Source organism: Conger conger, chromosome 1 (genome assembly GCF_963514075.1).
Source record: "Conger conger chromosome 1, fConCon1.1, whole genome shotgun sequence".
NCBI classification, from domain to species: Eukaryota; Metazoa; Chordata; class Actinopteri; order Anguilliformes; family Congridae; genus Conger; species Conger conger.
The window spans coordinates 80095459-80107645 of NC_083760.1; the positions used below are offsets into that span (position 1 = coordinate 80095459).

General features: G+C 40.1%; 1 protein-coding gene across 1 annotated transcript in view; it reads right to left on the reverse strand.

Annotated features, from left to right (window-relative positions):
• LOC133135187 (carcinoembryonic antigen-related cell adhesion molecule 1-like) overlaps positions 1-10849 on the reverse strand; it is a 48424-nt gene extending 37575 nt beyond the window's left edge. The window contains exons 1-4 of the mRNA XM_061252048.1: positions 10720-10849; positions 5673-5747; positions 3362-3691; positions 1831-2106 (exon numbers count right to left, since the gene is read on the reverse strand). Coding sequence (XP_061108032.1) covers positions 1831-2106; positions 3362-3691; positions 5673-5747; positions 10720-10849 — 811 coding nt within the window. The remainder of the gene's footprint in view (positions 1-1830; positions 2107-3361; positions 3692-5672; positions 5748-10719) is intronic.
• Between the last annotated feature and the right edge of the window lie 1338 nt (positions 10850-12187).

Sequence of the window (12187 nt, forward strand, 5' to 3'; positions counted from 1 at the left end):
TTTTAAGCCAACCTCTTCATGGTGCAGTAGGTAGCACTATCTTTGAATTGCAATTCCTGATAATCTGGAAGCAAGAACGACAAAAATGATGCTACAGTAGCTAGAAAATGCCATTTTCAATCTTACAATTACAAGTCTTAACATGGTCCAAGATGAACAGGGTCTTACCATCTCTGTTTTCTGAAGCTACAGACCTGGGATCAATTGAGCCCTAGAGCACAACAGCAAAGGAACAATGAGATAATTTCTGCCCAAAATGTGATAGTGAACAGAAAGGAACTGTACAGTGTAATTACAAACCTTCAAGTCAAATATACCAAGTTGTGCTGAGAGTACAAGACATTCACTATGTGTGAGTGCAGAAATGTTTCGCAGCTGTGCACCTGTTGCATAATGAGCCATCAGAGACAGACAGGACACAAAATGTCCGCACAGTGTGCTGTGGGAAGGGAGCAACTCCAGCTCAATAAACTCTGACTCCACAGTCTCTCACCTCAGCCAGGTTTTCATACACAACGGGTCCGCCCAACTCTTTGGTATTTTCATACACAACAGCCTGTGCATCTGAAATACAGAACCGATGTAATGTATTATTAGTGCCCATAATTCAAGTGATCATACATTTGTAGGCAAAATGTTCATTGTAAGGTACAGTATATGTAAATGTATTCACCTTGGTTGCATGGGATGTCCCTCCTGTAGAAACACAAGGAGACACACATTATATTTGAACAGTGAGAGTGTTGTGTGTTTCATAACTGATGCAAAATGATATATTAGCATTAGTGACACACTCAATTACTGACACAGAGGTGCAATAGACTGCATTCATAAACAGTGGTTGACAATTAATGCAATATTTTTGCAGCAATTCTTCTCTTGGCATAATGCATGTAATATGTATTCAATGTAACATCAACATGAAACAAAAATGAAAACATAATTATGGTTTGTTTGAATAAGAGAGAACTGGTGTGTTCACCTCTTTTTCTTCTTCATGAAGACACCGGCCAGTGCTACACATACCAGAGCGCCAAACGTACCCCCAAGTATTGCCCCTAGTGGGGTGGGTACTGCAGAAACACAGAGCATAGCCACAGAACGCTGGTTAAAACAGTGCTGTGCACATGCTGAGAGAACAGTATTGCAATAACTTTGTATCTGTTCATTGAGTCATCATTTTGAAGGCTTTGTTTTCACTCATTGTTTTGATGGTTGTACCAAATACTGGTTGTCTAGTAATGGCAGTGCTCTGAAACTCAGTTCCATCGAGGGCCATGTGTATGCAGGTTTTTAATCCAGCCTCAGATCTTAATTGTGTAATTAGTTCAGTTATTTGCTGAATTAGCGCTGTGGGTTTGCACATAACATAGGCCTTTATTCAGTGAAATCTGCATTATTCACATTGTCTAAATAGCTGTTGCTTATATTCTGTGCTTTAGCGCAGTCAGATGAATATGGCTGAACGAGTCATTGGAATCAATCAATGAAGGCAGCATTCTGTCTCTGGAATGAAAACCTGCATGCGCACAGTGCTCCATGGCAGCAAGTTTGAGACCATTGGTACAGGTATCTGCTCTTACTGAGAAGAAAAGACAGCACAAGATAAATTCTCCAATACAATCATAAATAGTAAAAGCAATTAATAGTGTGGACTACCATGACAGTAGCACTGAACAACAGACAGACACAGATGACAGTTCACATTGTGGCAATCAATTCTGGATATTAGCACCACATGCAATTTTCTGGTGCAAAGCCAGTTATGGAGAGCAAAATAAAGCCAACAGCAGTAGCGATGTTGCACATGCAGAGCAGAAGCAGACTCACAGCTGATGTTGAGGAGCACTGGCTGACTGGTGCCATTACTGATGGCATTGGACACAGTGCAGTATAGAGGTCCGCGGTCAGTCCTCAGAACTCTTATGGTGAGAATTCTGCTGTCAGCACTCAGATGAACGCGCTCACTGGCCGTGATGTCAGAACTTCCATTATGCCAACGGTAAAAGAGGGAGGAGCCAAGGGCGGAGCATTCTAGTTGGACAGTGTCATTGAACTCCACTAAGTCAGTCGTATTGACCCTGACTGTCACATTGGATACTCGCTCTGTGGGTTCAAAACATAGGTAAAGTAGCAGTGAAACTGTTTACTGTATCGTTAAAGTAAGTTTAACCACAATGGCAACCATCTTACCCAGTAAGCTACCTCATCTAAAGTTCAATACATATTCCATGCCGACTTGTCACCTGTAATCATTCATGCAGTTAAAAAATTGCTCCTGTACTATAATGGACTTGGAACACATTCAAAGAGACAATATACACAATACATATTGTTCTGACATTTACATGCCATGGTAGGTTTGACAAAATACACACATTTTGAGTCATCTGCATTATAATGATTCCATCTATGACATATGCCTTCCTAAATGGCAATCAGACCCTTTGATCGCAAATGACAATGTTGACATAACACACACAAAATCACATTGCAAAATCTTCAATATACAATTAACTTTATATAGCACTTTTAACTTGAATTGAGTATATGTAATTTGTATCCCACAAAAACAACCACAATCTTTTAATGCATATCAATACCAACATTTGGCATTAAAGCACTCAATGGACTTGCAGACAACTCATCAAATGAACCTGTTTGTGTTTCCAGCCGGATTGGGTCCAAAGGCAGAAATCAGAAATCAGAAATCAGAAATGTTCCATTGTGATATTCGCATTTTATCCCCCGTTTTGTAATATTGACATTTTATTGTGAAAATTACTTTTGTTATTACAGTATAGTCAAAAGGCAAACTTTCATGGCAAAACTTCAGCCATTCAAAAGTTAACATCTAAATTTAGAAAAAAGAAAGACATTAATGCTTTCATTGAACACTTTGTCACTCTGAGATAAGGCCATTATAACAAGGCAATCAATTAGGAAAGTGAAGCTCTTGTATGTCTCCATATTAAGGCAACAGTATGTCAGGCCTCCAGACTGGGACAAATGGAATTTCTTTTTGGTGGTTCCAGTATTTTTTTTTGTAGGTAAAAACGCAAAGTAAAAAACGCAAAAACGCAAATTAAACACTTTCACGCCCATTTATCTGTATGATGTGGAATTAGCCTATTTAATAGGGCTATATCTGTTATAAAAAGAGAATGCACACAAAATCAAAAAAAAAAAAAAAAAGATAAATTGAATAAATAAAACCCTAATGATTGCAGACAGACAGGTTGTTGTGTCCAATGTGGGGGACATTCAGACATTATCGAGTAAATGATGCCCATAAGCAAACAGAAATAACTGAATGTTTTGAATGCAGCGGACAGTTCTAAATGCCATACTTAGTACTCACCGTACACTTCCAGTCTAGTTTCCCCAGGCAGTGTTTCAGCGTAATTTATCAGGGTCACAGAATAATCTCCCGAGTCTCTCAGTGTCAGCTCTCTGAGCTCCAGAGAACCAGTGACATTGTTCACACTCACTCTGCCCGCGTACCCAGGCCCTGGTCTAGTGCCAGTAGAGAGAAAGGTAATTACACTTACAGGTCCAGAGCCATTATTAAAACACCAGGTTATTGTTAGTAATTCTGGTCCTGTTGGGACTGTTGTTGTGAATGTTACACTTCCTCCTACTTCTCCATTGTGAGGTCCCGGTGGCAGAAGATTCTGACCAGAAGAGCACCCTGAGGGAAACAAGGGAAATGTTCCTGTAAATATTTCTCCCTGCATAGTTAAAGTATGAACATACATGAGTGTTTTATGAGTTTTGATTATATTTGCAAAAGTGTATCTAAAAGCACAGAATAACAGGGTGCATCCACCAGTTTAACGCATTGCAGGTAGGCTATATACTCTAAGATTATCGATGACATGACAATGCAACATACAGTACAGTACATTTCAAAAAGGATCCTAATCACTGACATCTCTGTCAGTTATTTTTAATTTTTAATGAATATTTCTTTACCATTTACTTTCTTAATCCATTGTCATTACATTACACTCATCTATTTCTCTCATTAATGCAGAAACTTGGTTGAACTTTTCAGTCATGCTATATTGTAAAACAGGTTGGCATCAGCATCCGGGAGGCATGCTGATATACCGGACAAATACCAGTTATTGCTATCGGCCACATAGCTGGGGTTTGGTATGGTCTTCCATTAATTTCCTTTGTGACTGTTGTCTGTGCCTGTAAACTTCATTGCTTTAAGGTAGATGAACCTGTAGATTAGACCTGCATATGCTCTGCTGCACATCACTGTTGTATCGTGTGGTAGGCCAACGCCTTCCTGTCAGTTGAAGCAGTCTGGCCTTCCCATAGAGCGTCTATAGGAACGGGAGAGAATGGGAGGCAGTGGCGGCTGCTGGCTTAAATTTTTGGTGAAGCAAGCCCACCATCACCCCTGGTGACAATCAACTCCTGTGAGTGTCATGCTTTACTGGTTGACCAAGGACTTTTCAGGTGATATAAACTGACCACAGCTTTTAAACAGCCCATTTAACAGGTTTAAATTGTCCTCCCATTCAAAGTGATCAACACAAAAAAGAATACAGTGACAAGTAGGCATGTACTCATCACATTTATTAGCAGTCAGATTATGACATCTCACTATCTATTATCTAATCAGCCAATTGTGTGGCAGCAGTGTAATGCATACAATCATGTAGATAGAGGTCAGGAGCTCCAGTTAATGCTCACATCAACCATCAGATGTGACTTTAACCTTGGAATGATTGTTGTTGGCAGACAGGATGGTTAGAGTATCTCAGAAGCTGCTGATCTCCTGGGATTTTCACGCACACTAGTCTCTTGAGTTTGCAAAGAATGGTGCAAAAAACTAAAACGAAACAAAATCCAGTGAGCAGCACTTCTGCAGACAGAAACGGCTTGTTCATGAGAGACAGAAGCTGACAGGAAGGTGACAGTAACGCAACTATCCACACATTACAACATTGGTATGCAGAAGAGCATCTCTGAACACACAATGCAGCATAACTTTAAGTGGATAGGCTACAGCAGTAGAAATTCTGTATAACTTCAGCTCATCAAAGAACCGACTATGGGCATGTTATTGAAGTGACGACTAAAAACAAATCACATTACGTTTCCAATGGCGTGTAGTTTGTTAGGCTTGCGTAAAACAACACAGCATGTGTAAGGAAACTGTAGCATTTGCACACTGAGACTGTTGCGGTTTGGCAAAAACAGTTCTTGAGATTTGTATGGCAAAAAAGGTTGACGTTTTACAACAGAAGATGTCTGTTGCGATGCTTCTTCTGGATGACTTTCTTGATGTTTTTTTGTTGATGTTTTCTTTCCCTTTTTTTGATCTCTCTTTTTTTAGTGCCAATATTTTTTGCCGGCTGCAGGCAGGAGCCTGTCTTCAGTGAATGGGCATGTCTACCTCAAATGAATCTAGAATTATGACACCAAGTAATAGTCGTCATAGCCTTTTGTAAGAATTCTCCCTCTAACAGAGTAATGTCTGTAACAGTAATTGAATTAAAATAATTTTACTTCCCCTTTTTTCTCAGTATTAATGTTATGGTAGTTGTCCCAGATATCATAGCATTTCAAGAAAGAGCTATAAACATACACAGTAAACATAGTACAGTAAGAATAATTAGTATCACTGTTGATTGAGTTAAAAAATGTCTGACCTGTGAGTAGGGCTAGAATGCCTGTGGTCAGCGCTATAACTTCCATCACGCTCAGCATGAAGCTGCTGCAGAGATCTGAAGAGGTTTAATCTGACGCAGGGAAGTAAATATGCCGATGTATTATCCATGAAATGGGGAACTATGGGCTCTGCTTCCTACAAAGTTTACCCAATGTCTTCAAATTAAAGCTGGCAGTCTCCAGTTTAATGGTTTCATTTCAAATCCGTATAAGGCCAAGACAAGGCCAAGACAAGAAAAATGTGTCACTGTCCAAATACAGACTGCATTGTATACTGACAATTTACTGACTTGAGGTTATACTGACAATTGTTAAGGAAAAATGCCCTTTTTTACATTTCACAGGTGAGCATCGTCTGATTTGAATCGGACATTGTAAGACTCTTATACACACTTTTTCAGAAGGGGGGGCTTTACCAAAACAAAAAGACGTGAAGCTGGCCATGAACATTTATTAGTATTTTATCTTCTGAATACCCCTTGTTGACCTTGCTGTAAGACCAGCATGTGCTAGTTACCCCCTTCTAGGAGAAGCAGAGACATTAAGGTCAAAGGCTGTCTGCTGGGAGAGAGACAGAGAAATACTTAATTCAGAAAGTGGTCAAATAGTAATAAGGATTAAAAATAGAAGGTTATTACATGATTGTCTTTATGTTAACACACATTGTCAATTAAGAATCAATTAAGAAAATTACCGTTGCACAATATACTGACAATCAAAGTTTGAAAAATGAAAAAATGAAAATACTATTTTAATTTTTCTGGGCCTGGTTGAAACGATACCAACAAATACATGCTTCTTAAGGAAACCATTGTATCCTTATATTTCCTAACTTATATTTCCTAACTGTTATACTGAAGCAATTGTGAAAGACTTCATTAGCAAGATGGTCATGGTTATTTGTCTGGTGGTCTTGTGTTCTATTCAGCACCATCCAGAAGAACTAAATATATTCTTGAATTGACTGAGTTTAAAATCAAGAAAAGCAATGGGCTTCTCCGGTATCTCAGAAGAAACTGAGAGATGCAGCTCTAGGACTAGATGGAATTTTTTTGTGGGAAAGAATTACTTGTTTGCTTGCATTGCATTGCAGAGATTATACCTCTGAGTAAGGCCCCACCTTATATCCAGACTGCTCCCTACACCCCAGCAAGACAACTCAGCTCTTTTGACGCCTTGTGGTCCCCTCATTACGAGCACCAGGCGGTCAGGCTGCACGTTCACGCCTGCTCTCTGTTCTGGTTCCTCAGTGGTGAAATTACCTGCCTACCACTGTCAGACCACCAGAATCCCTCCCCAAATTTCAACGCAGAGAGAAAACGCACCTTTTCAGACTGTACCTTAGACCTCCCTCCTGATTTACCCCACCCCATCCAATATCCCTTTTCTATACCCTTATAAAAACTGCACTTACTGTACTATTACTATTTTCTTTGTCCATCCATCCATCCATTATCTGAACCCGCTTATCCTGAACAGGGTTGCAGGGGGGCTGGAGCCTATCCCAGCATACATTGAGCAGAAGGCAGGAATACACCCTGGACAGGTTGCCAGTCCATTGCAGGGCACACACCATTCACTCTTACACTCATCCCCACGCGGAACGATCATGCAAATGCCACACAGAGAGGCCCTGGCCACCTGGGATTCGAACCCAGGACCTCCTTGTTGTGAGGCGGCTTCGCTACCCACTGCACCATCCGTGCCGCCCCCCAACATGGGGGCGACAGGGCTCAGGCCGTAAGAGACAGTCGTCTGGCAGTTGGAGGGTTGCCGGTTCGATCCCCCGCACGGGCTGTGTTGAAGTGTCCCTGAGCAAGACACCCAACCCCCAAATACTCCTGATGAGCTTGTTGGTGCCTTTGATCCACATAATTGTATCCATCCATCCATCCATTATCTTAACCCGCTTATCCTGAACAGGGTCGCAGGGGGGCTGGAGCCTATCCCAGCATACATTGGGCGAAAGGCAGGAATACACCCTGGACAGGTCGCCAGTCCATCGCAGGGCACACACACCATTCACTCACACACTCACACCTATGGGCAATTTAGACTCTCCAATCAGCCTAACCTGCATGTCTTTGAAATGTGGGAGGAAACCGGAGTTCCCGGAGGAAACCCACGCAGACACGGGGAGAACATGCAAACTCCACATAATTGTATGCATGACATTATTTTACAGTCATAGTTCACTTTCTGTGGTTTTTTATATTATTTTTGGTTTTGTGTATATTGTAATTAGTCCCATACTGTTTCTATATGCACGGGAGGATGCCCAAGATATTTATTAGGTCATTCAGCACAAGATAATCATCTCCTTGGCAGGAGAAGGCATGGCTTGCATAACAAGTCCCACAGCTTGCCAGTGACATCTCAATGTCAAAAATATAGGGAAATATAATTCAGTCCACAAACTATAAAGTTGATGAAAATATCCTTATGTGGCTAAGACATTAATTATTGGATCTACCTTCATTTCATTTTTAAAAATAACGGCATGTTTGATTCCAAAGATGATTGACAAGCAGTTTTATTCCCCCCACTATTACAAAGAAATGCAGTATGGTGTAAATACAAAGAAAAAGTGCAGACAAATGCAATCATAATCTTTTGTATGATTACATTTTACTCAAGTCTGTCTGATCCACCCGAATAAGTGGAAAACTCTATTCGTAATATTTTTCTGAAATATGGCCAAATGTATGTTAATGGAAATGCAGATACCATGTTGACCCCTTCCAATTGACGAATGCCTATTAAATACTCGCCAAATCTGGCTCTGAAGACCTTCGCCTTAGACCTATTTTGGATCATATTGCGTCTCGCACTAGGTCCTTGTGGTTAGATGTTTGGTACTTTTTTCCCGCAGCAAGTTTGTTTTGCATAGAATTCACGTTATATAATGCTCCTCGGGTCACAAAGGAAGACTATGATGCTGTCATAAGTGATCGAAGTGTTATTTTCAAACTTCTATTCAGCAGTCCGTTTTCTGAAATTATTTAAAATCGTATTTCTAAAACGCCAGCTAGGCTTTAATTAACGATCACTAAACCCCGAAAACAATGTGCTACAAACAGCATCTGAACTAATAAACACAACACACCACTAGAGGGGACCAAACGCCTTCTAAATGAGCAACGAGATAAGGCGGAATATTTTACTTTATCTGCAGCCTACGTATGAGCTCCGTTGAGTTTTTTTACGTCAAAATTTGTGAAACGTGACATTTTACTGTACTCGAAAAAATATAAAATTGGATAATCATAGTGAATGTCATAAGACCAACCTTTTAAGAACTACAATGTGAAATCTGATTTTATTTTTCCATACAATAATTATGTCAGTTGAAATGCATACATGTCAAATCAAGTACTTTTAGGTTTGATGCCTATTCACTGTAATTGTGTCAGTTGTTTTTCTTGTTGCCGTACAAATTATTATGAATATTAAGCGATAAAAGTGATATTTCGTGCATGACGTCATAACGGAAGGCAGTAAGGATGTCCATTTCCTCATAATGGTCCAGGTCAAGCACTCAGTTATTAAAAGGTATTACTGGTGGTAATAGGAAATAGTTAGTGTATGTACGCTAGCTTATCAAATAAGCACTAAGATAACTAAATCCTTTTAACGAAGGAGAACAAAGTTCTGTTTGCATATTACCATATTTGAATTTTCCACTTCATAGGAGAGTACACTTCTGGAGAGTAGACTGTGATAACATATCGTAAACAGTTGTAATTCATAGGTTATTGAGTATGAGTTTGCTCCCAGGAATTTCAGTCCGATAACAAAAATGACTCATTTGAAATAAAGATGATGTAAATCATAATACCACAGCCCATAAGTAATGGAATGATTATTTTACACTGAATACAGAACCCCCTACAGGCTGATGAAACAGAGGATCTGAATCTCAAACACCTGAATCTCAAACACCGCAAACTCCCGTACAAATGACAGCGCTGCAGGGCAGAACGGTTGCTGACATTAACTTGTACCACAGACGTCACGGCTTTAGGAATGGTAATTGTAGTTTGAGTAATTCAAGGAAGTCGAAACCTGCGCCATCAAAGATTTCACCACCTCACTGGGAATATTGCAGACTTATAGGGATGATACAGCCATGATAAATACAGGGGTCATAAATGATTAGTAAGTCCCTGCCCAGTCATAAACAAAGACCAGCTGCTACCAGTGGGACTTTAGCATGGTGTTACTGTATTGTGGAGTCCATGCTTTCTTAATTATCATTTTACAGGGGGATCTTCATGGTCTAGGCAATATAAAATAGTCTATGCATAGAAATACAGACAGAAGAGTAGGCAGTGTGAGCGAGCGCTTGTACAGTACATATAAGCGTGACATTAGCTCAGGAGGTAAGAGCGACTGACTGTTTCCCCCACCGTGCGTGTGTCGATTGATTGGCTGATTAAATATTTGCATTAACAAGCTGGTGTAGAGGTCTACCTAATAGAATGCTCACTGGGAGTGTAAATAAAGTCCATTTACCATATTCACTACTATAAAATCAGGGAGCACTAAGTTACTGAAGTGTGAATGAGAGCAGGACAGTGGAGAAGGAACGGCATGTGTGTGCGCATGTGTGTATGCATAGGCCTATATTCATATTTATTGTGTCAATAACAATTTGATCCAAACAGCCAGGTGGTGGGTACTGGTCAATCTATCTAGTAAATATTATTGATTTATTATGATGGCAGTTTTGAACTCCATACACAGAAATAAGTTCAGAGAATATTCAAAGTTATATCCGTCCACCACCACAATAAAAGGCAAACCTTTTATTGTAAAAGGCAAACCACCCTAACTTGGATCACACTAGACCATTAATGCCAACTAACTTCACATTTTCCCAATGCCATTTACTGTTGTGTATGTTTTACATTTTCAATTTGTTTTCATAAAATACACCATGTACGCTATTCCATTGTCAAACGGCTCTGTTTTACTGACTGGGCGTTTGATTGGCTGATGTCGCACGTGTGAGCATAAACTGGTCACCTGCCACACGATTGTCAGCCTCCATCATCATTCTCTCTGCGGCTGTCCTTTCTCTTTCTTCCTCTGTCCTCCGTTTCACCACATCTATGCTCTGTCTCAGTTTTTTTATTTCTTCCATCTTCAACACCATCGATGATTTCTCTTGTATCCTGCTCCTTTCGTTCTTTCACCACCTCCACCTTTAACCGTGACTGTATTCCCCCATACAAGAGCCTCAAGAGCTTTTTATAAAACGGTTACAACATTTATAAACAGTTAATGGATGACACAATATTACTTAATTTTCGAAAAAATCATTCAACAACCATTCTTCCGCCAGATAACGTAGTCCGAAGAACAGAATTAATGGTTGCTGGGCAATAGAAAACATCTGCTAGCAACAAATTAGTATCGTTAATGTTACTTTCTCGTGGCCGCATCTAGTTAGCTGTTCAATTGGCTTTATTTACGTTTATTCGGATGCTGTCCCATTTGTTCAGGCTAGGGTGAAATGCCTCCTGTCTCGGTTCTCCTTTTAACCGCTGGGCCTGGGGTAACGTTGACATCAGTGACGGCCAGTACAGTATGTCACTCCAGCGTTTTCTGTCCCTGACATTGAGTCTCCAATAGCTTCGAAGCGAGCTTTCACATTTATGACCACTGACTGACATTATCTCTCTCACTTCGAGCCTCGCATCCGATAAAGTCTGCAACATGGTACTGTGGAGACAGTGGCTGCTATAGATTTCAGTCAAAAGTGATATCGTTTGCAAACAGGCGGGTTGATTTACTTTTACTGTATATGGGACTTACAGTCACGGTGAAACAGCGGTCTCGGCCAATCAGTTTCCAGGATCGAAACGAACCGTTTTACAAGGATAATCGAGTTCGTGGCAGAAATAATTAATACTGCATATCTAAAATGTTCTCTCTCGCGTTCAAACATGGTAATTAATGTAGGTACATATTGCAATATGATTCTAAGTTTGAATGTAGATGTAACCGGTCTATTGCAGACATGTACGTCCGCTCAGAACCTATCTGCCACCGACAGAGTCATGCGTCAATAGCATGTCGATTTGTTGAACCACGAGCACGGCTACAGCGTCATAAGCTACACTTCCACTCTCATTTCCAAAGCGTGAAAAATGGGCCACAGTAAACGGTCAAAACTGTGGCTTCATTTTGAAGGAAAATGACAACCAGGCAAAATGCAGAGAAAAGACAACAGAGTGAGAATGAGGAAGGAGAGCACAGTGAGTAAGAGGAGGTTAAAATTTGAAATTATATTTGATAAGGTCTTAATGATTATAGATTTCAGGGATTCAATTTATTTTTGTTCTCTATGTGTCTCATTTAAAAAAAATTTTTAAACTTTTGTGGATATTTCTTCAATTCACTTTGTGGAAATAGTTAAGTTTATTTATTGTTATTGTATGTACAGGGGCAGTTCTAGTTTTTTCTTTACTCAGGTGGCCAAGTGGGGTCC